Source organism: Triturus cristatus, chromosome 5_1, assembly GCF_964204655.1.
Source record: "Triturus cristatus chromosome 5_1, aTriCri1.1, whole genome shotgun sequence".
Taxonomy (NCBI): Eukaryota; Metazoa; Chordata; class Amphibia; order Caudata; family Salamandridae; genus Triturus; species Triturus cristatus.
In genome coordinates this window covers 760,422,296-760,449,860 of record NC_140587.1, presented here as the reverse complement: position 1 = coordinate 760,449,860, position 27,565 = coordinate 760,422,296, and the positions used below count along the sequence as shown (strand labels likewise).

At 40.8% G+C, this 27,565-nt stretch overlaps 1 protein-coding gene across 1 annotated transcript in view; it reads left to right on the top strand.

Moving 5' to 3' along the window:
* Positions 1-4,913: 4,913 nt before the first annotated feature.
* LOC146831435 (histamine H3 receptor-like) overlaps positions 4,914-27,565 on the top strand; it is a 57,637-nt gene continuing 34,985 nt past the window's right edge. The window contains exons 1-2 of the mRNA XM_085605739.1: positions 4,914-5,208; positions 19,279-19,445. Of these exons, the coding sequence (XP_085461865.1) occupies positions 4,914-5,208; positions 19,279-19,445 (462 nt within the window). The remainder of the gene's footprint in view (positions 5,209-19,278; positions 19,446-27,565) is intronic.

Below are 27,565 nucleotides of genomic sequence, written 5' to 3'. Positions count from 1 at the left end.
TAATGTATGTGGCATCTGAATTTATGGTGTGTTGGGAGCGCACGTAACCCTCCAGACATGTGTGCTTTATTGGGGCCAATCTCCCTGGACAATTGTGGTGTCGCTGAGCCTATCTATAGGATTGTCCTGGGATTTCCTGTTTGTGCATTCGTCTGCTGGCTACGTGCCATCCAACCTATGACCTGTCAATTAACGACCTCAGGCCCAGGGCTCAGATCCTGCCTAACTATGCATTTCTGAGTTGGGGTTGAAGTGGAGTTCATAATGGGTGAATTCATTAATAAAAATGCAATTTAATTTTTAGATATGAATGTATAGGTTTATATTGACATCAACTTTCTCAAAATTAACACAACCTTAAAACATTTCATTTTCAATTAAAATGTATTTGTTTCAACACAAAAGTCAATATTGTACTTAAAAAGCTTGCTCCAAATCATCAATCAATGACAGCTCGGCGCCTCATGACATGAACAACCAATAACAATGTGGCTTGACACCAACCGACCTATCCCTGCTTGGCACGTTGAAATGACAATCTCACACCTCACAGCAGCTCACCCTGCTATACAATTTTTACAAACGCACTCTTTTCAGCAATACGCTTGCAACTAAAAACAATGCAATAGCAAAAAATAACAAGTGTTGATGCCGATGAATCAGCTTCTTGTAAATGAGGCCCACAGTTTTTATATGTTAAACCGCTCCCTAGTCTTAAACTCTATCTGGATGAAGTAAGACCGCAATTAGCAAAATCACTGTATATGAAGTTCCGTGTTGACATTCTATAGATCAATCCAAACACAACCAAATGGTGATGTGGCCCGATTGACACAGGGGAGGCCTACTGCACATTATGCACTTTAAACACTGAAGAAAGTCTCCCACATATGTTATTCTTTTGTCCAGCTTATAACACCCTGGAAAACAAATGGGTTAAGCCAATTTGTCATAACATGGGTATTAGGAAATTCTTGGAAGCATCAAGAATCCTAAAAAAAGATATGTCTCAGCCTACAGTTTTCTGTCTTAGCAGATACCTTTTTGCTGTAAACCGAGGGGGGTTTATTTACAAAAGTCCCTTGAACCGCCGCTGTGTCACTTTTTTTTATGCAATGGTGGCGCAATCAGTGCGCCACACTGCTCCATATCTACAAACTGACGCATTGGATCCAATGCTTCAGTTTGTACAGCCCTGTGTCACATTATACCCACGCCAGGTATAATGTATGGAGGGTAGAGGGTCCCACGCAGAAATTCCACGTACAAGTGGCGCAGTGAAATTTATAACATTTCACTGCATCACTCTATGACTTGACTGCTTGAAAATCCTTACGCTTGCTCAGACCAGGCATAAGGATTGACCCAGGGCTTTTACAATGGGACTCACCTATGTGTTCTGATGCATTGCTGGATTTGCGCCAGTTTTATGACCAACTCCAGCAATGCGTCACTTTCGCACCAACAGATGTGTCTGTTAAATCCTTTCTGCCGTGGAGCCCTGTATTGTAAATATAGTGCACCCATTGTGTCTCAAGGACATTTCGCGCAGGCGCAAGGAAACTGACGCATCAAAGCTGATGCATCAGTTTCTTGTAAATGAGGCCCCTAGTATGCAAGGAAAATGGCTTGAAATGTTAATAGATACATTCAATACAGCTAATTTTATCTTCTTATCGGATTTTATTCTCGTTAAGTTTCTAATGAATACATGATGAATTGGAAATATTTTAGATGATATTTATTTGTATTGTACTGTATTGCATGATTTCTTGTTTGTATGCTTTTATGATTTCCAACCGAAATATAAGCTAATTGTGATTGTTAGCTGGAAACCCCTACTAAATCAAGGCAGCAGAAAGGTGTCAGTATCAGAACCTCTGTAGAAGTTCAATAGATATAGAGTCATGTTTAGCATAAAGGCACACAATCAGAGATGTCAAGAGAGGTCTGTACCTCTCTAAGTCTAAAGGGAATCTGACTAACCCCAAGGTGGTTTCACTAATTAAAATGCACAAAGAACATTCAAATATATGACCTCATACACATCACAGTACTTTTCCAGTTCTCAGAAATAAATTGGTGCCTTGAACACTACTCTCATATTCCAGTCTCCGCTTCTAAAGCATCCTTGGATTCCTCACTTCGTCTGATAGTGCCAAGTGGTAACCCTCCCTTTGTTGTTCATTAAATTATTTGATCTTGCCCGTTCTTCCGCGCCTCACCATCACAGAAATACAATGTGCTTTTCCCTAACTAATGAATGCCTTCGGTATGCCCCAGCAGAGGAGAAATCATGCAGAAATTAACTTTCACATTGATATCAAATTTCTCAACTGTAAGCTTAAGGCCCACAGCCACGCTAACTTAACAGTTTCTTTAAATGCATATTAGTTCTACAACCTACATATAATCCCATAAATGAAGTCTTTAATGAAGGAATCAAAGTACATTATACTGTACTCTTATATGTGACACAATAAACTAATCCATATATTATTAAACAAAAACGACAACCGGTCACAATTTATAAAGAAAGCATTGAAAAAATGAATCACTAGTGAATGCACTGTATTAAATGCATTTTAGCGCACCACCTTACAATCTAAACCTACAGAAGATTAATTTTGGCAATCCAGATGTTTCTAAAATGGAAAAACATTAATATGCACACACACACACATATATATATCAAAAACACACAACAAATGCACTTTCTATACATTTGGTGCACCATATCTCATTAGTATTATTGCATCACACTAGTGCATTAGACTAAATGTAAATATTGTATTGTACTGTAATTTTAATTGTTTTACTCATATGATGTGTTTTGATTTTGCGATGTAAATGATCATACATTTGATTGAAATAAAATATATTTATATATGTGGTCTAACCAAACTTAAAAGCATGGAGCCAAAATGATGCTACTCCAGATGCAAAATGTATACAGTGTGCCTCTCACTTCGGCACTTGCCCCCTTTGAGCTTGAATATTCCTTATGAAACTATAGGGGATGTTTGTTTCCCTGAGTAGAGTTGAGTATCATATTTTTACCATCTTCCTATGGTTCCTATACGGATTAGGATGTATGGGTATTTTAAACCTGGCTCTTGGTGCTGTCAATTATGTAATAATTTCCAGTGTTTCCATTGGACTGCCGGTACACCACTGTGTTAATGGTCTTGCGTGATAAAACTTGGGAAAGTTTGTTTTTCTGCTGATTATTTGGACCAACACTTTGGATACCAAAAAAAACAATTTCTTAAATTGGCATTGTGCAAAACAATTCTTTTCTATATAGCGCGAACTTGACCCGAATATTTTGGAGCGCCTTACATTAGCACAAGTTACATTATACAAACACACTTTCATTATTTTTTTTGCGAATATGGCGAGATTGAGTGGTTTGCCCAGAAACAGAATGTAGAGCCGGAACGTCGACACTCGAACCTGGATCCCCAGTTTCAGAGACAGCAGCTCTGGTCGTTTCGTCACACCCTATTCTGTTAGCTGTTTCTTACGTCCACATCGAATAGAGTTATCATCATTTATGTCTTCCTTCTAAAAGGAAACTTGTATGTACACGTTGTTTAAGTGACACTCGCCCTTCTCATTTACTTAACATGTTTTTGAATTAGATTAATTAAAAATCAAAAGGGCATATCAGCAACGAGGCGATATAAAATTATCGCCGCTTTTGCGTCCGTTTTTGGGCGACAAGCGGCGATAATTTTATCGCCTAATCAGCAAGTCACGCTATCGCATGAAACCTTGCATTAGCGCCCGGATTCCTAACGCCCAGCTTTGCATCTCTAATGAGATGCAAAGTGGGCGTACCTGACCTGACATGACTGGAGAAATGTCGCTAAGCGACATTTCTCCTATCATCAAGCCCCACGCTATGAAGCATAGCGGTAAGAAAAAGTAGCGATAACCCCTGTTATCGCTACTTTCCTTATGCCTGCTTCAGGACTGACTTAGCCATGATATCCTATGTAAGGTGGATATCATGGCTAAGTATGTGAGGCCCTATCAGCAAGCTATCACCAAACTTCGTGAGATTATCTCTGGGTTTCCAGCGATAATCTCACGTTTGGCAGTTAGCGCTAGGATTTTTATCGCTTTTGAGATAAGCGTTGCTAATAGCACGCTATCTCAGCGATAAAAATCCACGTCAGCCGGCGATAATTATCCTAGCGCTAAGTGCGCTTAGCGAAAATTATCGCCGGTTGTTGCTGATATGCCCCAAAATGAGTTGAACTCGTTTTACTGCTGACACCTCATGAAATGTATGTTCTATCTTGTACTAAATCTGTTTACTCTCACCAAGCAGCAGCAGTAATAAAGTCACGCAGTTCTGTTCTGCATGGATAAACGCCCAGAGAGCTTTGGTCTACTGGGACCTAACATGCATAAGGGCCCACGCCACATCTACTTGCGTGAACAGGCAGAAAATAGGCCCTAAACTCAACCGCATGTACCGGAAGTAAACAGCTATCGCTCAGGCGTTGCACTAACAAGAGGATAATGCGCTAATGAGCAAATTGCGCGCAATTATATTAAAAATACCGCAGAGGAGTGCTCTGCTTGCCGTTTCTGCAGAATATAAAGGGTTCTTGCGACTAAAGCAGTTACCAGCCTTCAGGAGCCTGCGGGATGCAGAGGGGCATCGACTCTTTGCTACTGCGTTTAGGAGCGTTAGTACCGCCTGCCATCAAATATTATCAACAAACACAAATTTCATCTATTTTTTTTTATACTTAATATGTGAAACACAGCAATTGTGTTGATCAATGACAGTATCTAATGCACATAAGGGAGTTATTGTCTTTCTTAAATATTTTGAATCGAGCAGCGAAAATCGAAACACGTTCCTTGATCGACCACCTCTGGCAGCTGATATTGAGATGGAAACCATATCTAGTGATCTTTCTTTCGTCAGTTTCTCCATCACCCCAACATTCTTCTCTGTAAACCCCACGTCCCCTCCGGGTGAAGCTAGTCTGTCGCCCTACACTCCCAGCGATGGGGACCTGTTCTCAGGTGCAACGCTAATATCACTGGGGATTCTAATGTCTATAATGGTCTCAGTAATTGTCCTGGGGAATGCCCTGGTCATATTGGCTTTTGTGACTGACAAGAGTTTGAAAACTCATAGCAACTTTCTCCTTTTCAATTTAGCGATTTGTGACTTTTTTGTTGGTAAGTTGACTTTTCTTTTACTGATGCTCAAAGCTCATGTTTTTTTATTATTACATTTCTTTGATTTACCTTGTATAGTATAGGTTTAAGGATGTTGTAAGGGAAGTATTGTAAGCAAAAATAAATTCCTACGGTTTAGGTATTGGTCAGTTTTGATACGCGTTTTGCTTCACACAGAGGTCACATACTTTTCAATTCGAATATACAGTAGTTGACGTTTTAAGAACGACCCGTGCAACCTTTACAGCCACAAATTGAAATTCTACCATATTTGATTTAACAGCATATTCATAAAGCAATCTATACAAGAAAACAATTACATTACAAACCCACCTAAATTTAATGAAGCATCTTTTCAGTTTTATATAGGGCAAACTCAGCCCAAAGAAGGGGCATATCAGCAACAACCGGCGATAATTATCGCTAAGCGCACTTAGCGCTAGGATAATTATCGCCGGCTATCGCTGGATTTCATCACTGAGATAGCGCGCTATCAGCGACGCTTATCACCAGAGCGATAGAAAATCCAAGCGATAGCAGATGGATGTGCGATTATCGCTGGAAATCCAGCGATAATCGCACAGCTATTGGCGATAGCTTGGTGATAAGGTAGGGCAGACTTAGCCATAATATCCACCTACCATGGGTATAACGGCTAAATCAGATTAAAGACTACATTTGAAGATAGGGAATGAACACCCACTGGTATATAAATTCATCCATATTGATCCTCACCATTCATTCATGGTCGCGTGCTCATTGGTATGGTGCCCTGCCCTAATGGCACCTGAATACTACATTACTGTATTTTAGGGACGAATCTCCGCCCCAATTCCAACCGCACAGCGTGATGCAATTTGCACAATTATTCCTTTGTACGAGAGAGAGCAGTGAGAATATGAGAATGATAGGATCTGTGATGAAGTTGCATTGTATGTGGAGACGGATACGTGGTTGAGATGTGGTAAAGGGAGAAGTGGGTGTAATAACAGTTGCGTAAGGAGGGCGGTTGACTGTGTGATTCCGTGAAAGAGAGGGGAACATGGTAGCAGGAGAAAGTAAGAAAGGCACAGATCGTGAAGATGTGAAGTTTAGTTTAAGGTTCAGGTGCATGTCAGAGGCAATTTCCGTTTGTGTTAAGGGAGAGATAACAGAGAGAAGTAAGTTGGAACCAGGCAGTGTCAATGGTTTTAGCAAATATATACGGAATTAATTTTAAATGGGCGATTAAAATAAACGTGAAAGGCGATGTTTAGAAGGGTTTTAAGGTGCAATTATTCTGTTACGCATTTGTTTTTGCTGTTCAGATTATGTAATGTTGGATAAAATAATGATGCTTGTTTCATTGTTATTTTTAGTTTCCCCTGACGAAGGGCTTGATGTGCCCGAAATGCATTGGGTTATTAAAATACTGCTTCGGATGAACTTTTTGCGTCTGTACTTGTTCTTGTTATAAGGTCTGGATGGACCAACTCGAACATGAGAAATAGTTGAAAATTGGCATGTTACCTTACGTGTGAAACTAAAATGAGGAAGAGGAAAATATATGATGAATGAAAGAAAAAACAGGAATAAAATTGTGTACAAAGGAATAATTGTGCAAATTAAGTCAGATTAAAAGCAGGCGTAAGAAAAGTAGCGATAAGTGCGGTTAGCGCTACTTTTCTTATCGCTCTGCAGGTTAGCGTGAAGCTAGATAATTGGAGAAATGTCGGTTAGCGACATTTCTCACATTATTTTGGGGAGGAATGCCCGATGCAAAGCTGGGCGTTCAGGAAACAGGCGCTGAGGCATGGATTCAAGCGATAGTGTGACCTTACTGATATTGCGATAAAATTATCGCAGCTTTTCACCCGAAAACGGACGCTAAAGCGGCGACAATTTTATCACAGCGCCTTGATGGTATGCCCCGAAATTGGGGACATATTATCAAGGAGCGGCGATAACATTATCGCCGCTTTAGCGGCAGCAAACTGCCGCTAAAGTGGCGATAATGGGCTTGATAATATGCCCTTGTGAATTCCCATAGAAGCCCAGGTTCTGGTGTGAACCTGGGCTTCTATGGGAATTCACAAGGGCATATTATCAAGCCCATTATCACCGCTTTAGCGGCAATTTCCTGCCGCTAAAGCGGCGATAATGTTATCGCCGTTCCTTGATATTATGGCCCTTGGACCACTCTGGATGCATACCAGCTTACAATACACAAGGTCAGGTTCATTTTTTTTCTTGCATCAAGCACGTGGTGGTTAAGTGACTTGCCAAGAACAACACGTGGAGTCGATGCAGAGAAACCAACCTGGTTCCCCAGCTCTACAGTCAGTATAATTCGCCTTAATGTCGGGTCGGGGACCACGCTTTGCTGAAAGTACATAAACATACAATAATTATTTCCATTCTTTTCAACAACCATGTGCAATAAGCTCTTAAAAATATTAAAAATGTAAACTTGGAACCAACACTCGGTTCCCATGTTCCCTAACTTACAATCAACCTAAAACTTATGCCAGTAGGGCCTTGTGCTTGAGTTCCCTGGCAGTTACGTATCTTCTGTTTCTGGTGTTGCCTGTCGGAAAGCATATACAGTTGGGTTTTTCTATTGTCCATATTCGTAGAATTTCAATCTTTGCCTGGCAGTGCACTTAAAATTACCAAACCAGTGCTGTTTTCCAGGGCAACGGCTGTATCCGTTATAGGAAGAGTAAGTTTGCAGGAGAAACGTGGTGGGCAATGCAAAGATGGCAAATGTCTATTAAAGATTGTGGTAATTCCAAGTGCTTATGCAGGCCATGAGAACCTCCCCAAAAGAGGGAAGCCCGAGTGGACCTTGTTGATTATTATGATTATCCACGTAATAACTTCCGGGATTTATCAAGTGTGATTATTATCTTCTATTCTGACTGGTTGGGGAATAACATGCGGATTTCGATGCTCTTTGAACAAAAAAAGAGTGAATACCAGGCCTTTCTCACATATTAAAATGCAGCAGGTTTGACCTGCAGAAACGTAAGGAAAGATGCCAGCTTTTTTTATATAGCCGTATAGCCCTAGCGGGCTATACCGGCTATTAGAACATTGGAATGTTGGAAGCTCCATTGAAAACAATGGAGCGCTCCGGGCTTATAATGGCTGGTATAAGCCCGGAGCACCAACATTCCAATGTGTCTTTGTTCACAGCTCTGGCTGTGAACAAAGACTTCAGGGAGCCTGAGGGGATTTCAATCCCCTCGCGCTCCCTGACGGCTTTGTTTTGTTAGAACATTCTGCCCTCTAGTGGCAGAATGTTCTAATAGCCTTATAGCCCTTCGTAGCAGGGCTATACCGGCTTTTAAAGTCCCTCTGCTTTGTTAAAGTCCCTCGCCTTCGGCTCGGGCCTTTAACGCTGCAGCGGGCCTTTAACAGCCGGTATAGAGAGGGCAGAATGTTCTAACAAAACAGAGCCTTCAGGGAGCGCGAGGGGATTGAAATCCCCTCAGGCTCCCTAAAGTCTTTGTTCACAGCCAGAGCTGTGAACAAAGACACATTGGAATGTTGGTGCTCCGGGCTTATACCAGCCATTATAAGCCCGGAGCGCTCCATTGTTTTCAATGGAGCTCCCAACATTCCAATGTTCTAATATGTGGTAATTACCTGGTAGAACAGATATCTCACCACTTACAATTGTGATCCCTGTGCAAGCACAGAATGGTTCACTTCTTATCAGGCCCATAGTAATTCCCATAACATAGTATGGGTGCATTCCAGAATGTTAGGGACACCTTAATTCTTTTTCTATACGTTCAGCAGCTTTTCAAGGAGTTACATTTGTCAGTTGGTGGCGGACCACTCACCAAACATTTGGTGGTTGTTCTGTGCAGTCTTGTGGAATCATCTCTGCACCATGGCAAAACGATATTAGAAAAAGGGATCGACGGGTCAAACATGGAAAAATACGTGGCTAACCCTGTGCGTGCTGATGGGGAATATGCTGTTTTTGAATGGCACTCTCTATAACAGCTGTCCTCATTATCAGACTTATAGTACCAAAGCTGCACATCCACCAATCATACCAAACGGATTTTATTTATGAAGACATGTCTAGGCACAGATTGTGTATGAGCTCATTTGGAAACATGGATGTTGTCCATGAGAACGTCGGTTCCTCATCTCATGACGTAGAGAGGCACATTGATAGAGGTTCAAACAAATGGCCTTTGAGCAGTTAACCACCCTGCAGCATGATGTATTAGCACTTACCGGGAATTGTAGCAATATTTACCTGGGGATTAGATTTTATAGCACTCACAGTCACATTCCTTTTTGTTGGAGAGGTCAATTTCAAGGATGACTATTATTGCTTGTCTTACGAATGCAGGTTGCAGTTTATGTATACTCGGTATATTTTTTCCTTGAGGCGATGGGGCGCCTGGGCTAATTGTCATGTGCCCCTGGTGCTCAATAGTTGACAATTCAATATCCGTCTGTGCTGGAAACCAGGAAGAAATCAGTAGGGGCCATGTTGTTACACAGTATTTTAACATATTGAGATGGTGATTTTGGTAACCCAAGGAAGACTTATAGTAAAGTAGTTAAAGTATTTTAACTGATTCTTGACAAAAGTACTTTCCTCTCGATGAGAAATAAGGGATGTTGCTGCACATTCACATTCAAGATGCTCACCGCTTGCTAGAGCTCCACACAGACCACGTGCTGCTAGAACCAAACACTGGTGTGGATCAGTGCTGTTACTGCAGAGAAACAGCAGAGCCCACTGCCTGCTAGAGATTAGCAGTCAAGTTGCTTTGGGCTGCATGTGAATGTCTACCCAAGCAAGACAGACAGAGGACTTGAATTCACATTTCTTAATGCGGAAAGTAAAATGCTAAGCACATACTCCCTCTCTTCTGTGGACCTGATATTGCTGAACCCTATAAACGCATGGAGAGTATATCACTGTTTATGCCACCCTAGCTTTAAAATTAGACCCCAAAATCTTTAAAAGAGGTTTGTACTGGAAACCCAGTGCCGTGATTCCTTTATTTAAAGGGGGAAATCCCGCAGAAGATGTCAACTACACCACACTATAAAGGAAAAGGCATCAGGGTCGAACGCACTCTGATTGAGAGATTGATCCCACTCTAGGACTTTGATGTGTGATCTGTGGATTATGTATCTGTGCCTTCTGGCCCTGCCAAGGGGAGGGCGGGAAGCACCGACAATGAGACAATATCACTCGAATGACTTGAGATTTCTCCTATCTGTCTCATAGCACTAGAGACAAATTGCTTTAAAAGGAAGTAGTTTTAGGTAAACAGGGGAACACCGAGGGCCCTGAAATTTCAGAAATCATGACAAGCTAGACTCAGTGAGAACTAATTTCCATTAAGGTAATAAAGGTATGCATCATAGTAGTACAAAATGGCACAGCAGACACAAATGTGGTGATTAAACCCAATCAAATGGACATTGTTACCTTTCAGACTGGACGAGAAACAACAGAAAGTCGTTGGAGCACCGCAGAAGACCAATTGGAACTGGTCAGGGAACAGGGCATGTGGGCAATGCAATGGATGATTACTGACCATGAAGTGAGCAACATATGGGACAATGTCAGAGTTTGAGGGGTCCCAGGAAAAGCTGAAATGGTATATATGGTGTCTTTCTTGAGCGATTTCCACACTGCTGAATAAGGTTTTCTAATCCCCTTTGGTGCTCCAATGTATATACAGAGGGGCACACGTACAAGGGGCTTGAGTCATCGGAACATCACTTTTTTTGGCATTCCGGTGGTGCAATGCCCTGCACCATATCTACAAAGCGGCATTAAGCCACTTGACATGGCTTAACGCCTTCTAAATACGGTAATCTTTCACGGAGTTATCTACGTGAATGGGACGTGCAATGGGTGTTGCTGTGGGCATTCCACCACAACACCCATTGATTTTTGGTGCTGCCCCAGATATACAAGGTTGTGTAAATCTGAGGCAGGACCAAAAACTAACGCAATGCATGAGCAGGCATTAAGTTGGTGCAATGAGGAGAAATACTTTTATTTCTCCTCGTTTTTTCTTTTTCTATGTGCGGTGCATTCTGCAGCACACATAGAGAAACAAATCGCCATTTATGATTGTTTTTGTGCCGGAAGGTGTCCCTTTCTGCACAAAAATAATCATTGAATAATGGCAATTTACTATTTCTATGTGTGCTGCAGGATAAAAGCAGCATACACAATTATTGATTATTTATGTGCAGAAAGAGACACCTTCCGGCACATAAACAATCATCCCTGCAACACAGGCACCCTTGCACTATGGCCCAAGGGTGTCTGTGTTGGCACTAGGCAGCTATTGTTAGAGCTGGTGCTAGTGAAAACACAGGGGTGCACAGTATTTTTGTAAATACAGCACATCCCTGCTTTTTCGAAATGACACAGCGTGGCACTGCAAAATTTGCTGCAGTGCAGCACTGCGCCATTTCCTTATACATATGCCCAAGAGTAAGTCCAGACGCGCACCCAAACTTGCCTGTACATTACACATCAAGAAGCCTGGCAGATCATTATGATTGCTTAGCATAACAATGGCCGTTCCTCTTTGTAACCAATTCACTCTTCACCACAGCATATTTTGTGCATGAAACAATTGAAAAGATGAAAAATCTTTTGACTCTACACCCAAGTCTCTGGAAGCTTATTATTACGTAAGGCCTCTTTTCCCTGCTGCAATGCTGCCCATGAAAGATGGCCGCAACAGTGAACTTCACGAATTGAAAGAAATGTAGCAAGTTTTGGAGACATGCAGGAGCGGACCTATGTACGCTACAAAGATAACAGAAAAGGTCTCATTTGAAAAGTCTGGCCCATCACATCATGCATCTGAGAGACACCTGGAGGAAGTGGTGAATGTGATGGAGATGCAAAGAATGTCCTCTGGGATAAAACAATTGGCAGCTAAAGAACACCACAGTGAAGGATCCACACCAGAAGACAGAGAGAAGATACTCCACTCAAACCATGAATATGACAAGAGCGACACTGGGTGACACTCTACGTGAACGTATGCCAGCGGACTGCTCTGTGACATCCTGGCACAGTTGTTATCCCCCTCTGCAGAGACTTCAGATTAAACAACTGGTACACAGCGGGAGGGGGGAAGTTAGTTGCCCAACACAGCATTAATTTTTACATTTGGAAGACCTGTCCTGACCACTAATGTCAGTAACCTTCACTTGAATGGGACCAAACATAGGAACACATACAGACCCAGAGCAGACTGCTGGACATGACTGTCTTGGATATCTACCCATGTCATAATTTAAATGGATGGTTGTCTTCTTCTATTTCATAGACCCTCTGCATGTTCACGTCATCCTCCCAATTGGGCAACCTTTCTTATGCTATATATAATGTCTGGATGGATGGGGGTGGGCCTGATTAGTCAAGGGTGTTGCTAGCCTGCTTAAAGTTTGTTTCAGGGGTATTAACCCCTTCAGTTTGTCCATACTAGACCATGTTCCACAGACCTTTGGAACGCCTGTCACACTAGCTCAACATACAGAGGTACATATTCTACCTGTAGTCTCACTTTACTTTACCTTCATCTCGCTCCCCATTTTACCACTTACAAGTCCTGTCTCTTCGGATGACCCCAACGGAGCTGCTCACAAGCCCCTCCTTCAGCGCCTTGAGACCCTTACGGGTGAGCAGTGCACTCTACAAAATCCTGATTGATTGATAGGGTTCAGTTTGAGAACTCTGCATGCCAGACTAGGTCAAGTATTAATTTATATCACCATCTACCTCAACTACCTCATCGAACGGTGTGTTATCCATCTGCACAGGCCACCTATTTGGTAGTGTGTTTGTCCCACCAAATCGGACTTCCACAGTATGATTTGATAAACACTGGAGGTGCAACTCACACTACAAAGAGTTTGTATACGCACTTTACCCCCTTGGTACTCTAAGGATCATTCAACACGCACATCTTTGTGGTCTCATTGGAATTACAATATACTCTCTTTGAATGTGAATGGACTCACACACTCCGTCAAACGGATTTTTTTTTATATTTCTCTCTTTTAAATCTCTGTACATCATCATTTCACAGGAAACCAATGTACCCCCAGCAGAGGGTTCAAAGTATAGGAGTGACTACACAAGAAATGTTCGTTACACATAAAATTCAAGCCAATCACATCAGATGACATCCAAATCTACAGCTTATAGGAAAGGGGCTTTGCCATACTGTTTAAGAAACCCCTACCAGCAACTGTACGCAAGGTCTGGAACGATGAGGAGGAGGCCTGGCCATGAATTTTCATTACACCGGATTAATCTGACATTATTTCGGGCATTTTGCATAATGAACATTATGTGTGATGCCCAAGATTATGCCATTACACAAGAAGTGTGTTTGAGAGAGGCGAGGAACAACAAAATTGACATAAATGCCATGCGAGCGGCACTTCTCCTAAACATGCCGCCGAAAATCAACTTGAAAATACATTTTGACTTAACTATTCTGCAGAAACAAACTGTTTGGGTAATTCTTTGGCATGAAACGCATTTATGTTACGGGTGAAATTCCCATAGAATCTTGGAGGCTACTGTACACACTGAATCAAGTTCCTCATCCTGTCCTAACGACTCCTCCCTCTTCTTTATTCACTCTTTGATCATTTTGGATTTATATTTTGGAGGGAAAGCATCTTTTTCTTTTTGTATGCAATCACTGCTGCATCAACTCCTCTGGAATCTTTACTTTTTTGGAAAAACTAGCGAAGTTCGATGAAGAAGTGTAGGCACCATTATTCTTTTTTTGGTTTGTTATTATTGCTGGATGAATGGATAATTAATATTTTGTGGTTGGTGCAGGACTGTTATAAATACTTCCTTCGTTTTATTTTGATTTTGTAAATCTGTCCAGTTTGGTCATTTTACCACTGATTTTTCACATTCAGACTGCTGCTGTGCTACAGTTTTTTAATTATTCTAGGGGCTTGTGGACGGCCTTATATGTGTGCCAATTGTAGGTTCATTTTTGTCTACATGTGACTGTTGGTGGCCAGAGATGGAGTGGCTCCAAGAGCCCAGGCTCAGACATTTTTCATTGTTCTCAGCAGTCTTCCTTCCCATGTGCGTGCTCACCACTTTGTGTGTGTGTGTGAGATAGCATATTATCAATCAATCAATCAATCAGTACATTTATTGAGCGCGCTACTCACCCGTGAGGGTCTCAAGGCCCCCTATGTTTCTTTCTGCAAATTTTAAAAGTAATTTTGTTGGATTAATTGTTGCTTTGGGCTGTATGTGTTTCAGGCATTTTTAAAGCTTATTTTCTATTGGACATTAATGTTTTACGGTTGGTGAGTGAAGGACAGACCCATGATTGGGCCCTGGCACATTTTGGGTATATATCTGTGCAGTCATTTCTTTGCAGTGGTGTAGAGGAGGAAAGGGCTTCAGCCAGGGTAGGGCTACCATGTTGTATTGGTACTCCAGGCCTCCTATTTTTCTGCCCTTATGGGCAACAAACATTTTTTGAAGAGTTTGTGTGTATTTGTGTGTGTCTCTGTGTGTGGGTGGGTGTTATAAGTTGACTTTGTCAATATGTCTCCTTCTTTGCAGGCCATTCAGCAACCAATGCTAAAACTTTGTTGGGTCTGTGTATGTGTGTGAGGTATAGGCAGTAATTTTGTCTTTGTTCTCCATCCCTCCTTCTTTGCTGGTCACCTGCCAACCATAAACCACCATTTTGTGAAGCTTGTGTGTATCTGTGTGTCATAGGTGGCTATTTTGTAATTAATCTTCATGCCTCCTTTTTTCTGGTCATGTGTGGCAATCACCATTTTGTTGCGTTGTGTGTGTGTTTCTGGTTATTAATCATTCTATTCAACTTTTGAAAACCTTTTGTCTGAAGTGTTGATTGCTATAGCCCTTTAGAAGCCCATGTCATTTGTGCAAACTTTTTTTTTTTTCGAATATATATTTTTGTGGTATATTATTTATTTGTGCACGTGGCTAGTTATAGTAGTCAGTAGTAAATAGCTGTTTTTTTAATTAACTTATTTGAATTTTGCCTACTTCCCTTAGAGGTACTGTTGGTCCTAAATGAACACAAGCTATTTTTTAAATAAATTATTAGATTTGTGCCTGCTCCTTGCCTCCCTTATGCATCTCATGGGCCGTGGAAGGACAACAAATATGTATTAATTTTTTCAATCTTTTTCTGCCTCCCCATTTCTCTTACCAGGGTCCCATGGGCTCTGAATGAATGCCTTTTTAGCTTTTCCTGCGTACTGATAACAAAAAATGAGTTTAGGTGTGGGTGCACTATTGCTAAGCATTTATAACCATGGCAACTTTTATTACTTTGAGTAGGTTGCCTAAGTCTCACTGTCATCATACTTATTTTCAATTGTCCATAGTTGCACAAGACATTAAGATACTGAGAAGAAGAGAAGTCTGTAAAATAGCTAGGTATGACACCAGAGTCAAGAGTCCTCTCTTCTAAGTTCTTCTGCTCATACGGATAACCTGTACAAGAAGTAAAGAAGATGGCACTAAATAAGGAGGTTGCTGCCTAGAGAGAAGCAATTAAAGAGAAGAAGAATGATACCATGAGTGAGTTTAAGTCCCCGTCCTTTTTTTCCGGCAGTGTGTGTTCTTGCTGCAATCTGCTCCAGGCAAGAAGAGGGTGGGAGGTGGATCACTCCTGGATCAATAACTGTACCTCCACCAAAACCACAGCTGATGTCTCTCAACACTGCAGTGACTGCAGTCATGGCTGAGAGCAGTGAGTCTGAAATCAAATTGCCCCAGTAGCAAATCAAATCATCTTCACAGGAAACTCAACAGCAATCTCAGTCTGCTACACCTGATCTTCCGCTGGTAGGAGCAGAGTAGGAAGTTGAGATTACTGCGTAGCGAGATGTTGCTGTGACTGCTCTTCCACTGGTCACATTGTCTTCACTATCTCCTGCAAGGAAAATAAAGAATACATTCTCATCTTGTTCAAGCCCACCCTCTGATTATTTTGACATGGATTGCACCCCGACTGAGGACCACCATTAGAAACAATAAAAAGGAAGATTCCTGAAAGCCTTAGAAGTGAGGAAGTTGAGGAACCTGTGATCATTTGTGTGAAGAGTTGCAAGAGGAAGTGCAGAACATCTCAATTCAACCTACTTTGATAATATTATACCATCAATATCACAGAATCCTATTTTTTTAAGAGCACAAAAAACCTTCTGTAATTGTCACCACCAATGTCGCTGTCACGGAAAGCCCTAGTGAAAGGCAAGCACATTGACCTACCTTCATCTCAACAAGTTCTTCAGGCATTGACACAATAAGAAATCTCTACTCCCCAGTTTGGGACTTCTTTACACTTAGGCTGCACGAGAAACACACCACAGAATGCTCACTTTGCTGCAAAGCAGTGCCTCAAGGTAAGGAACTCGTCCTGGTCCCCCACGAATTGCAACAATCGACAAAGAAGGTTCAGTTCCGTGCTTCAAATTACCGCATCAGGTAAACTGCAATGTTACAGGAAAATAATCTTATTTATTAAAAGAACCCTTACCCAGCAACTTAGTTGGTGGCATGCTTCATCATTGGGTTCCCACCTGGGATGCTGAGTGCCTCCCAGGTGTGCTTCAATGCCTGAATTACAGCAGGCGGGGTTTTTTGTGCAGTGCAAGATAGTGAACAAATGGTTAAAGATACAATTGCCTCTAAGATTCCCCTACATGCTAGGATGACCTACTACTTTATTAGTGAGGTTGTTGGGAAAGCTTCACTTTGTGCAATTTGTAGACTTGAAGGATCAAGTGGGGTCTCCTCACCAACGTGGCATGTTTGTTTGTGGAAATTACCAGATTGCCCATAACAGGAGTGCAGGTAATCCTACACTCCCCATTTCCTGATGCTTGGGACCCGCATTCATGGAAGATACCTTGGATACTTCCCAGGCGGCAGTTTGCACCTCCTTTTGTTGTATTTTGCCTTATTGTAATCTCCTTCATGTGTGTGCCAGAAGTTATTCTTTTGCACCAAATATATGGTACCCATTGCCTGGTAGGCACAGTGATCTAAGGTATGTTACCTCCTATCAAGTGATTTATGATCTGCATTCTTGTGACCAGTGCCTGGTGGCACAATAACCCACATAATGGAGATACAGTGAGTTTTACCTTCTACAAATTAATCTGTGATCTATGTGACATTATGACCAGTGTGTAGTGGCACAGTAATCCATGTAATTGTAGTCTTAGGTGGTTTATGGGCACCTTCATGACAAACGCCTAGGGGCGCATTGGTTTATGTAATGAGGTCTACATATGTTTCACATGCTACGCAAAAATTTATGGTCTAATGTGCATATAATACAAAGGATATTTTTATATACCCTTGTGTGCAGTCTCTTTTGTGGTGTGCCTAGTGTGTCATTGGTGTGTGGGTGTTGCGCAAACGCTTTACACATGGCCTCTGGGATAAGCCTGACTGCTCTTCCAAGCTACCAAGGGGGTGAGCAGGGATTATCTCTGGTGTGTAACTCCCTTACCCTGTCTAGAGTGTTGGGTTCTGCCTGACTTAAGCATACACCCTAGACAACCAGAAACCCCATTTCTAACACTCCCACTCTTGAGTTGCTAGTGGTATTTATAGTTGATAGTTGATGTATTCACTTAGGAAACCAGCTCTTACAGTTAACCCTCATATTCTGTAAACAGAATAGGAAATAATCCATTGTGAATGACTTAACAGGTTCATGCCCATTAAACTAGACTGCAGGAAGAGATGGAGGCCTTACATATGCTACTACTCCAGCACCCTTAACAATGCTCTAGTTGTTTGGTCCACAAACCAATGTTTTTAAGCAAGGCCTGCCAAACCTAATACACCTGGCTTATAACTGAAAGTGCCTCTTTGCAGAATGGTGAGTTTATCCACTAATTACGCATCATGCGCATACTGTGCGCCTCATCCTTGCTGTCGTGATTTATTTCATCTACTCATTGGCTCACCCAATCAGCCATTCACAATACCATATGCATAAACGCAATTATTCAAGGAATTGCTTTCCTGTTGAACGATTGGCGTTTTCAATGCTTGTTATACGTCAGTATGGTAATTTGCCACTTGTTTGAGTTTGTCATTCATGCATTGATGACTTAGCACTCCATTGGCCGCTTCTGCTGCATCTCTGAATCGTGAGTGGTTTCTAAATGCATTATTATCTCTAAGAGTATTGCTACAGTTGCAAAGTCATTCATCCGTCGTTTTAATAATGCAGTAATTGTGAAAATTTGAAAAAAGATTACTATTCAAAAAGTTTGACTGATTTGGGCAGGTCTAGTATTTTTTTTGCGTTTGTATTTGAAGAGTTACTGTAGCTTTTATTCTTTAAGAGGTAGAGATAACTATTAGATTGCTACCTACATAAAGATACGAAAATTAGTGCAAATTAATTTTCCCTTTTTCAGCCCTGGTGTAATTTTCATAATATTGTTGGAGTGGACACACTTGCTTATTACGGAAACCGCAAAAATGATCCAAAACCTATTTGCGCAATGCAGCTAACTGTAAACTGTCTCTGGTAGTCACCCTGTCTTTTCCCCCCTACTCTTTTTTCTCTCTCACACACATAAACGCACGTTTTCTCTCTTGCTCTTTCTCTTCCACTATATTTTACTTTTTTCTCTAGTATACTCCCACTCTCACGTTCTCTCGTTCTTCCTCTCTTTTTAACCCCTCTCTCTGGTTATAAATCACTCTTTACTATCGATTTTTCAATCTTTCTCTACCAATATTTCCCTTAAGGCCTGTTTCTATCTTTCTATCCCGGTTTCTTTTATAGTACTTCTGTATCTACAAATATATTTTTGTTTGCAGTTATAATATAGTCACCAAGATTCGTGTAGCAATTACTGTGCTCTTATCATATAATCTCGTTGACTTTACTCAACTTTCTAACTGACTATTTGCGATTATGTTTCAATCCCTATAAATAGACTATTTTCATCACTGTTAAAAACGTGTTGTGAAGTTTTTAATGTGAACTTCTTAATATCTGCTTATTTCTCAAGGGAGTTTCTCGATTCCTCTCTACATCCCATATGTGTTAACTGGAAGGTGGCCGCTGGGCAGGTTCATTTGCAAGCTGTGGTTGTCAGTAGACACTGTGCTGTGTGTGACGTCCATCTGCACCATTGTGCTTATAAGCTATGATCGATTCCTGTCAGTTACTAAAGCAGTAAGTACACCGCATTCGATTCACAAATGTAAATGTTTCTTACTCTTACACAGTAATAACGCGTTTCACCTACAGTAGTATTATAGCAGAATGCAATGACTAGGACTGTTTAAAATGATTCAGAGTGGAGATTATGAAATATTCCTTTCTGCTCTTCACAAAAGTAATATGATCTTGTTTATTTACTTTGGACAAAATGAAGCTTTATAAGATATTTTTAGTTTTTTAAAACTGACTATCTTTGTTCAAGTCTCTTGGACCATGCTGATGTCATCTCTGTACTGAATGCAACAGTTCAGTGAAACACCCCATATGCAAGCTTTTGGGTGCCACTTTGTTGTCTATCAAACCACGTTTGGGGGGCCACAGGGGAGACAGTGTGCCTCAACTATGGTATCTGAGGTCCTTTGCCTCACGTGTCCTAGGGCAGTCCCATTATGACTCTTCTAACTGGGCCACATGCCACCCCTTGTCTGCACTTGGCTCTAAGGGCCTCTCAGGGAGGTAAAGTGGGGCAAGAGCTCAGTAGTGGAGCAGTGAACCCGCACACACAATACCGTCATGTCCAGTCCAAAGCCTATCATTTATGAAAAAAGAAAGTGCTTAAATCACACAGCAGAACCAAATGTTACTCAATGAATGAAAGAGAAATGCAGGGTTTAAAACCATGTCATGACAGACAGAGGCAATATTCTTCATTTTCTGTAGTTTCTTCTCAGCATCCTCCCTTCTACTCTAGTTATGTTGGAGACCCAGTATTGATCGTCAATAACACACTATAGGGCCTCATGTAGGAAGCCAAATACCGGTCGGTAACGGCCGATTTTCGGTAATTATACCGTTACCGACCGGTATTTTGGCTTTTGAGATGTAGGGGGAGAATTTCATGATTCGGTATTTACCGAATCGGTAAAATTACAATACCGAATCATGAAATGAGATGTAGGGGGAGTGTGTGGTGGGTGTGGGGATTCGCTATTTACCACCAACTAAAGGTTGGTGGTAAATGACGAATAGGTGACAAAAAGCATTTTTGTGCACGTTTAAGTGTGCAATGTGGCAGACATACATGCCCTTAGGGCATGTATGTGCGCCACATGTGCACACATGGCCGAATCAGGGGTGCAACAGGGTGTCAATGTGACACCCTGCCACCCTTGCATGTGCTCCCCCATTACCGAATCGATATTTACCGATTCGGTAATGAGGCATACCTTCCCATCAATGGGAAGGTATGCCTCATTACCGAATCGGTAAATACCGATTCGGTAAATACCGAATCATGAAATGAGATGTAGGGGGAGTGTGTGGTGGGTGTGGGGATTCGTTATTTACCACCAACTAAAGGTTGGTGGTAAATGACGAATAGGTGACAAAAAGCATTTTTGTGCACGTTTAAGTGTGCAATGTGGCAGACATACATGCCCTTAGGGCATGTATGTGCGCCACATGTGCACGCCGAATCAGGGGTGCAACAGGGTGTCAATGTGACACCCTGCCACCCTTGCATGTGCTCCCCCATTACCGAATCGGTATTTACCGATTCGGTAATGAGGCATACCTTCCCATCAATGGGAAGGTATGCCTCATTACCGAATCAGTAAATACCGTTTCGGTAATTACCGAATTTTTCCGAATCGGTAATATTTACCGACTCATTACCTACATTGCATTTACCACTTCATAAATACCGAATCGGTATGATTCGGTATTTATGAAGTGGTAAATGCAAGCCCACCTACATAAGGCCCATATGGGTTTTAGGAATGGATTAGCTACAGTTTCAATTTTCAAGTTTAGTCTATTTAGGTGTTCATTCTTTTAAAACCATTACACCAAGACAACATACATACTTACATCAAAAATAACTGTAGAATTAATTTATAAACCTGTTATAAAAATATATAACATTGGATCGCTATTGGACATTTGTTAAAAACGTATTCGATTCTAGTGCTCATGAGATGCTTTGATCTTAAAAGAAGACATCATAAAAAAAAAATCCAGTGGTGAGCCTGATATCAAAAATATACAACAGTGAATAATTTCTGATTATTAATAGATTCAATTCTATTGTCCATAAAGTGCTTTGTCCTTAAAAGAAGTAATTCTTCTGTATACTGACTGTTACATTAATCAGACTTATACTATTTTGAGGTGCTAAAGATAAGGATTAGATACAGGCGCAGATCGCTTAATTCCCTTCACACATAAATTGAAAAACATCAGCTCAATGTCTCTAACAGTTCTTGTTAAAAAGCCTTAGGGCCAAATTCACAAAGGAATTACTAATTTTTTGGTATTCGCAAGGGTTAAATTAGACCAAAAGTCTTACTTTACTACTGTTCGGTATTCACAAAGGTAAGTTACTACTAGTGAAGTTAGAATTTTGTTCTAAGTTTGCCTTTGTGAATACCAAAAAGTAGTAAAGTTAGACTTTTGGTCTGTTTACCTTTGGGAATATCAAAAAAATAATAAACTTACACAAAAGTGTAAGTTTACCATTCTTAATCAGTCCCAGTGAGTGCAGCAGGCTGATCAGTGCTTGTTCATTATTTAGTCCCTGGGGACGGCTGATCCACATTTGGACGTGCTGACTTCTGTTGCACTTTGGGCAACATGAAGCAGATAAACTTCAGTCTTGGGCAACAATGCCTGGTCTAAGCAGCCGCAGTCCTCCTGACTAGCTACTGTGAATCCTGTGCTGGTAGGTGCGGCCTACTGGTTGGTCTCCTCACAATTAATTCCTCTGGCAGTTGCGGCTTACAGGTCGATTGGTGGTTTCTCACTCAGCGATTAAACTCTTCTTTGGTTACTGCAATGACAGCAGCAGCTTCAGTCCATGGCAATCTGCCGAGTGACGCAGGTGCAAGCGTTCTGGTATTCATATACGTTTGTTGTATAATTATACTGTGATGGTGCGCTCACAGCAACATTTTCCCACGAATGGTGTGTAATTACACACCGCAGAGTAATGACATTATTTCAGGAATTTTGCAGGAACTAAAATAAAACAGAATTCCCAAAATGGCACTAACTACACCAGCATAATTAAGATTTTGCCCAAGCCTAATTTTGACCAATTCTTTTTAAAAAAAACATGTCCTTGGAGATTAGATGTAAAGTTATTAGGGGCAAAATCTATATAGTATATTCCTCTTGGAGTCCAGACATCACAAAATGAATCAGGCTTTTACCCTTTCTGGGGAATTGACTGGTCTTGGTCCCAGCAGGTGGAAAAGCTGATTGCAAGGGTCCAATGCAGGTTACTGGTGAGGGGTTAAGAAGTGGGAAGGGTGACTGGGGCAGAGCAGACTGCAAGGCTGCTTGGGAAAACTTTGCATGCTTGGCGCGAGGCCAGATATTACCTCAGCTCTCTGCCTCTTCAATGGAGTTAGTGGTATTATTGAGTTCATTGCATCACCGAGAAAAAAACAATCCAGTGTCCCCGCTCCAGGTAGTGCAGAGTGTAGGAGTACTGGGCACCTACGATTTTTTTATTTTTTCTATGCATATTTATATAGCGCGAACTCGACCCGAAGGTATTGGAGCGCTGTATTTACATTACACATTCAGGCACGGGGAGATTAAGTGATTTGCCCAGAATCACTGGTTTTGGACGCTACCTCGAGGAATCGAACTCTGGTTTCCTGCATCAAAGTCGGCAGTTTAAGCTGACGGACCACATGCTCTCCCCCACCTGGGGCTGTATTCCTTTCTCCGGAGGGTACTGCACCAGGTTTCCATAATGAATTGCTAAGTCATAATTTGAAGCTCAGAAATGGACGAAAAATATCTAATTAAATATTGTCAGCAAAAGTGAATACTAAATAGAGTGATAAATTGAAATATGGTACTAACAGCAAGCAACTACCATTCCAGAACCACTTGCTATGATCCAGCCCTTTAGCCTTGGGTGATCATGAAGCTAATCATGTAAGCAGAATGTGCTAATGTGGTATGATAGAATGATAGACCTGCAACCATAGTGCTGTTGTGTTTGTGTTTTTTTCTTCTGTTATGTTTTGGATTATCTCACAGCCTTTCTTATAGCAAGTGTAAAAGCACAAATCAAAGCTCTTTTTAAAATCACCTCATAGTAGCAATCAGTGTCACACGTCTCTATTGAATTAAGAAATATGACAGAATACAAACTTCATGTTGCAGAGAGATCTAAGTACAAATATGAATTGGAACTTATTGGACCATACAGGCTGCGTTGTATGATGTATAATATTGAGTCAACTGATTATCTAATATATGCACCATTCTTACTGTATTCCCTGATCTTACCTGTTAACTGAATAAATATAGAACTTGAAGGGCAGATTTACTAACATTTAACACAATATAACATAGAGCAGCAACCACATTTGCTGTGCTGCGGTGAATTGAAGGGAGAGAGCAAAAGAGTACAATGTCTACTAAGATTTGGCACTGTTTTCCTCTTTACCTGTGCTGGCCCAATTTAGGCAGCCATGCGCCCATGCACACACCCTTGCACCACAGTGCCTTTTGGGCTGTCACCTTCCTGATCTACTACCATGTAGGATACTAATCACTGAGAACCTGTCTTCTAGATTCTATAACCTTCTACTAATAAGTACACCTCCTGAGGCCTACCGCTGTTCCTAACAACTCAGGAAACTGTTGGCTCTCGTGTGGTCACAATGCTCCTTTCCTGTGATGTGACTCCTTGGATGGACTGTCTCAGGGCAGAAACCACTTACTTGTGCTTGGAGCTGTATGGTGTCAGAGTAATCCAGTAACTCTTCGACTGTCCCACCAGTTGAATGTATTGCTTTCAGTAGGACATGGATTGTAGGGTCATTTGCTGCTTGGTTGACACCTACTACTGCCCTTGTGAAGGCAGATTTTGTTGCCCCCTCAGGAGGCGCTATCTTCTGACCTCCCTTACTAGATCCTACTGTTGGACATGTCCAATGCATTGGACATATCATCATTGGTGTATCTTAATAGATTTATCTTTCTTTTCTGAGAGATATCTTCTGGTTTATGATTCCTGTTTACTATGCTAGCTTATACTTTTCATTACCATATAACTGCGCAAGCCTTGTTCCATTCACCATTTTAATATTTGGCTGTTCACACCAGTCGACCTAGTTACACTGCTCTCACTCACTCCTATGACTTCTGCTACACTATTACTCTTCCCACCTCGTTTAATAAAATGATACTTTGACTGCTGTTTGTTTCAAGGCATTTTATTTACTGGTAAACATTTCCATAAGCTTAACACATGAAAGTCAATATCTAAAATATATAACTTTTTTATTTTTTATTAAAGACGTAGTAGAAAATATTTAACGTGTCTAGGGATGTATAAATATTCTAGTGTTTTGGAAATCAAGTTGGCATTTCCCATTAAAAAATAAACAGACTTTGCATCTAACTTGTTGATCGAACAATTCTGGGTAAAAGTACAGCACATGATTTCAGTCCTAACTATGGCACTGACACATGATTTGGCCGCCAACCTTTTTATTAACATTTCTATATTGCAACTAAATATTGTTGTCAGGTTTGCTTACCTCTCACCTCAACCATCTGAGAAAAGAATGTAGAAAGCTGAAAGAAGATCACTAAAAACCTTCAAAGGATTTTACTAAAAATGCATGTACATCTCAATACATCAATATAATTGGGAAATCTGCACATCTAAGAAAACTTTGTACAGAAACTGCATAAACTCTGCTCCACATTCCAAACAGGGCTTCTAAAAATTTGTAAGTGAATTTCTAAAAATAGTTTTATGTATAAAGGACTCATCCCCAATCATTGAAATGAAGCACAACGAATCTAAATTTGCAACCTTCGTTTGAAAATCTGGTGTCTCTGTTTCCCGGAAACCTCAAGGAATTTTAATAAAATCAAGTTATCAAGTGCTCCTTCAAATACACCAGTCATCTACTCACTCTGTCAAATCACACCAATAACAAACTCTGGGGGTTATTTATGACTTAGTTTGCTTGTGCTCCACGTAAAGTGTCACAAGCATGAAGCAGGGCTCTGACTCAGATTATAAAGCCACACAAAGCCACCTTGCTTCTTGAGGAAGGCGGCGAAGCGCAAATTGCTACGTCAGCTTATTCTGCACATGAGAGGCATTGCGGTGAGATCTATCATGCAACATCCATGAGTTTTGACGCTGCCCCAGATTTACAAAATCATGGAAGCCTGGGAAAGCGTCAAATTCTTACGCCTCCTGAGGTGAGGTGTAATAGGGAGAAATATCTTTCTTTCTCCTCCTATTTTCCTCTTTCTATGTGTGCTGCAGTCTTCAGCACACATAGAAAGAGGAAAACAACTCTTAGCATTGTTTCTGTAAAGGATGGTTCCCCTTCCTGGACAAAAACAATCCTGGTGCAAGGATGCCTACGTTGGCGCTAGGCTGCTGAAAAGGCACCAGTGCAGGGAGAAAGGACAGGTGCATTCCTGCCCTTTCACATTGGTGTATGGACAGCACAGCAAGGTGACTTGATAAATATAAATAGTTACAATTTTTTGATGACTTTAAATTAAGTTTCATATTGGTTTTTGTTGCATACATATATGTTTTTGTAATTAGACTAAATGATAGTTAGATAGATAGATAGATAGATAGATAGATAGATAGATAGATAGATAGATAGATAGATAGATAGATAGATAGATAGATAGATAGATAGATAGATAGATAGATAGATAGATAGATAGATAGATAGATAGATAGATAGATAGATAGATAGATAGATAGATAGATAGATAGATAGATAGATAGATAGATACTTGTAATTTACATTAAGGATAAAACCAATTTTTTTTTTGTATTTAAGTAGGTTAAATCAATTACATGTAATGGTATGTCTATGTATTTGAAAGAAAGGGGTACTCCTAATTGGTATTCCTAAATCAGGGCAAGTAAACATGTGTGAAAAAAAATAGATTTAGGAAACAATATTTATCTTGAATGGACCTAGACAACAAAAGTACATGAATCTAGAAAGCAGCAATAATGTTCAAAGTATTCAAAAATAGTTGTTTATATAATAAATCTTTAATTTTTGTATAAAGAAAAAAATCTAATTTAAATCATACATATAAGAATGTAAATAATTGACATTGTTTCATTGCTATGACTGAAGTGATCTTAACCCCTTGTGTGCCCATGACGAGCTGGACTCGTCATGGGCCGAGGTTGCGCTGTGCCCATGACGAGTCCAGCTCGTCATAAACCCCGCCCGCTAATGTAACGGCCGGCACAGGGCGGGGAAAGGGCGTGGCACACAAGGGGTTAAATTATGAATTGCATAAATAATCACAAAGCACAAAAAATATATGATAATGACACAATGATAATAAAGTTGGGAATATTTTTCAGAATCCACCAAGTATGACAGTGGCACGGCCTTAGAATTTTTCCAAAATCCTACGCGCGTTTCGGCTATGTGCCTTCATCAGGGGGCCATAAAAATGGTTCATTAAAGTCTTTGTGAAAATTGCGAGATGAGCTACAAGTCGGTGTTTCAGAGAAAACTTGGGCCAGAAATATGCTCGGTATTCCAGCTTTCTGTATGGTCTGCAACTTATGATGAAAATGGTCGTAGCTCAAAACTATATTGATGTCAGCAAGGTCCGAAAGATAGGGACGATAGATGTTCAGCGACGGTAATTTTACGATAGAGAGGTATCCGTATTAGAAGGAAACGGAGCCTCAGTATTTTGAACCGGGATTCAAGAGGCCCTTCGCAATGCTATTTCAAATGGTGTTTGAAAGGGTTAGCCCGCCAAGGATTACTGTATCTTGACTCCCTCAAACTCCAACTCGTACTGATAATTTACCGCGTAGCGTTCTCCTCGAACCAATAACAGATTTGTTAATGGTTCGAGGAGAACGCTACGCGGTAAATTATCAGTACGAGTTCGAGGGATAGGCTTTGATGAACCATTTTTATGGACCCCTGATGAAGGCACATAGCCGAAACGCGCGTAGGATTTTGGAAAAATTCTAAGGCCGTGCCACTGTCATACTTGGTGGATTCTGAAAAATATTCCCAACTTTATTATCATTGTGTCATTATTATATATTTTTTGTGCTTTGTGATTATTTATGCAATTCA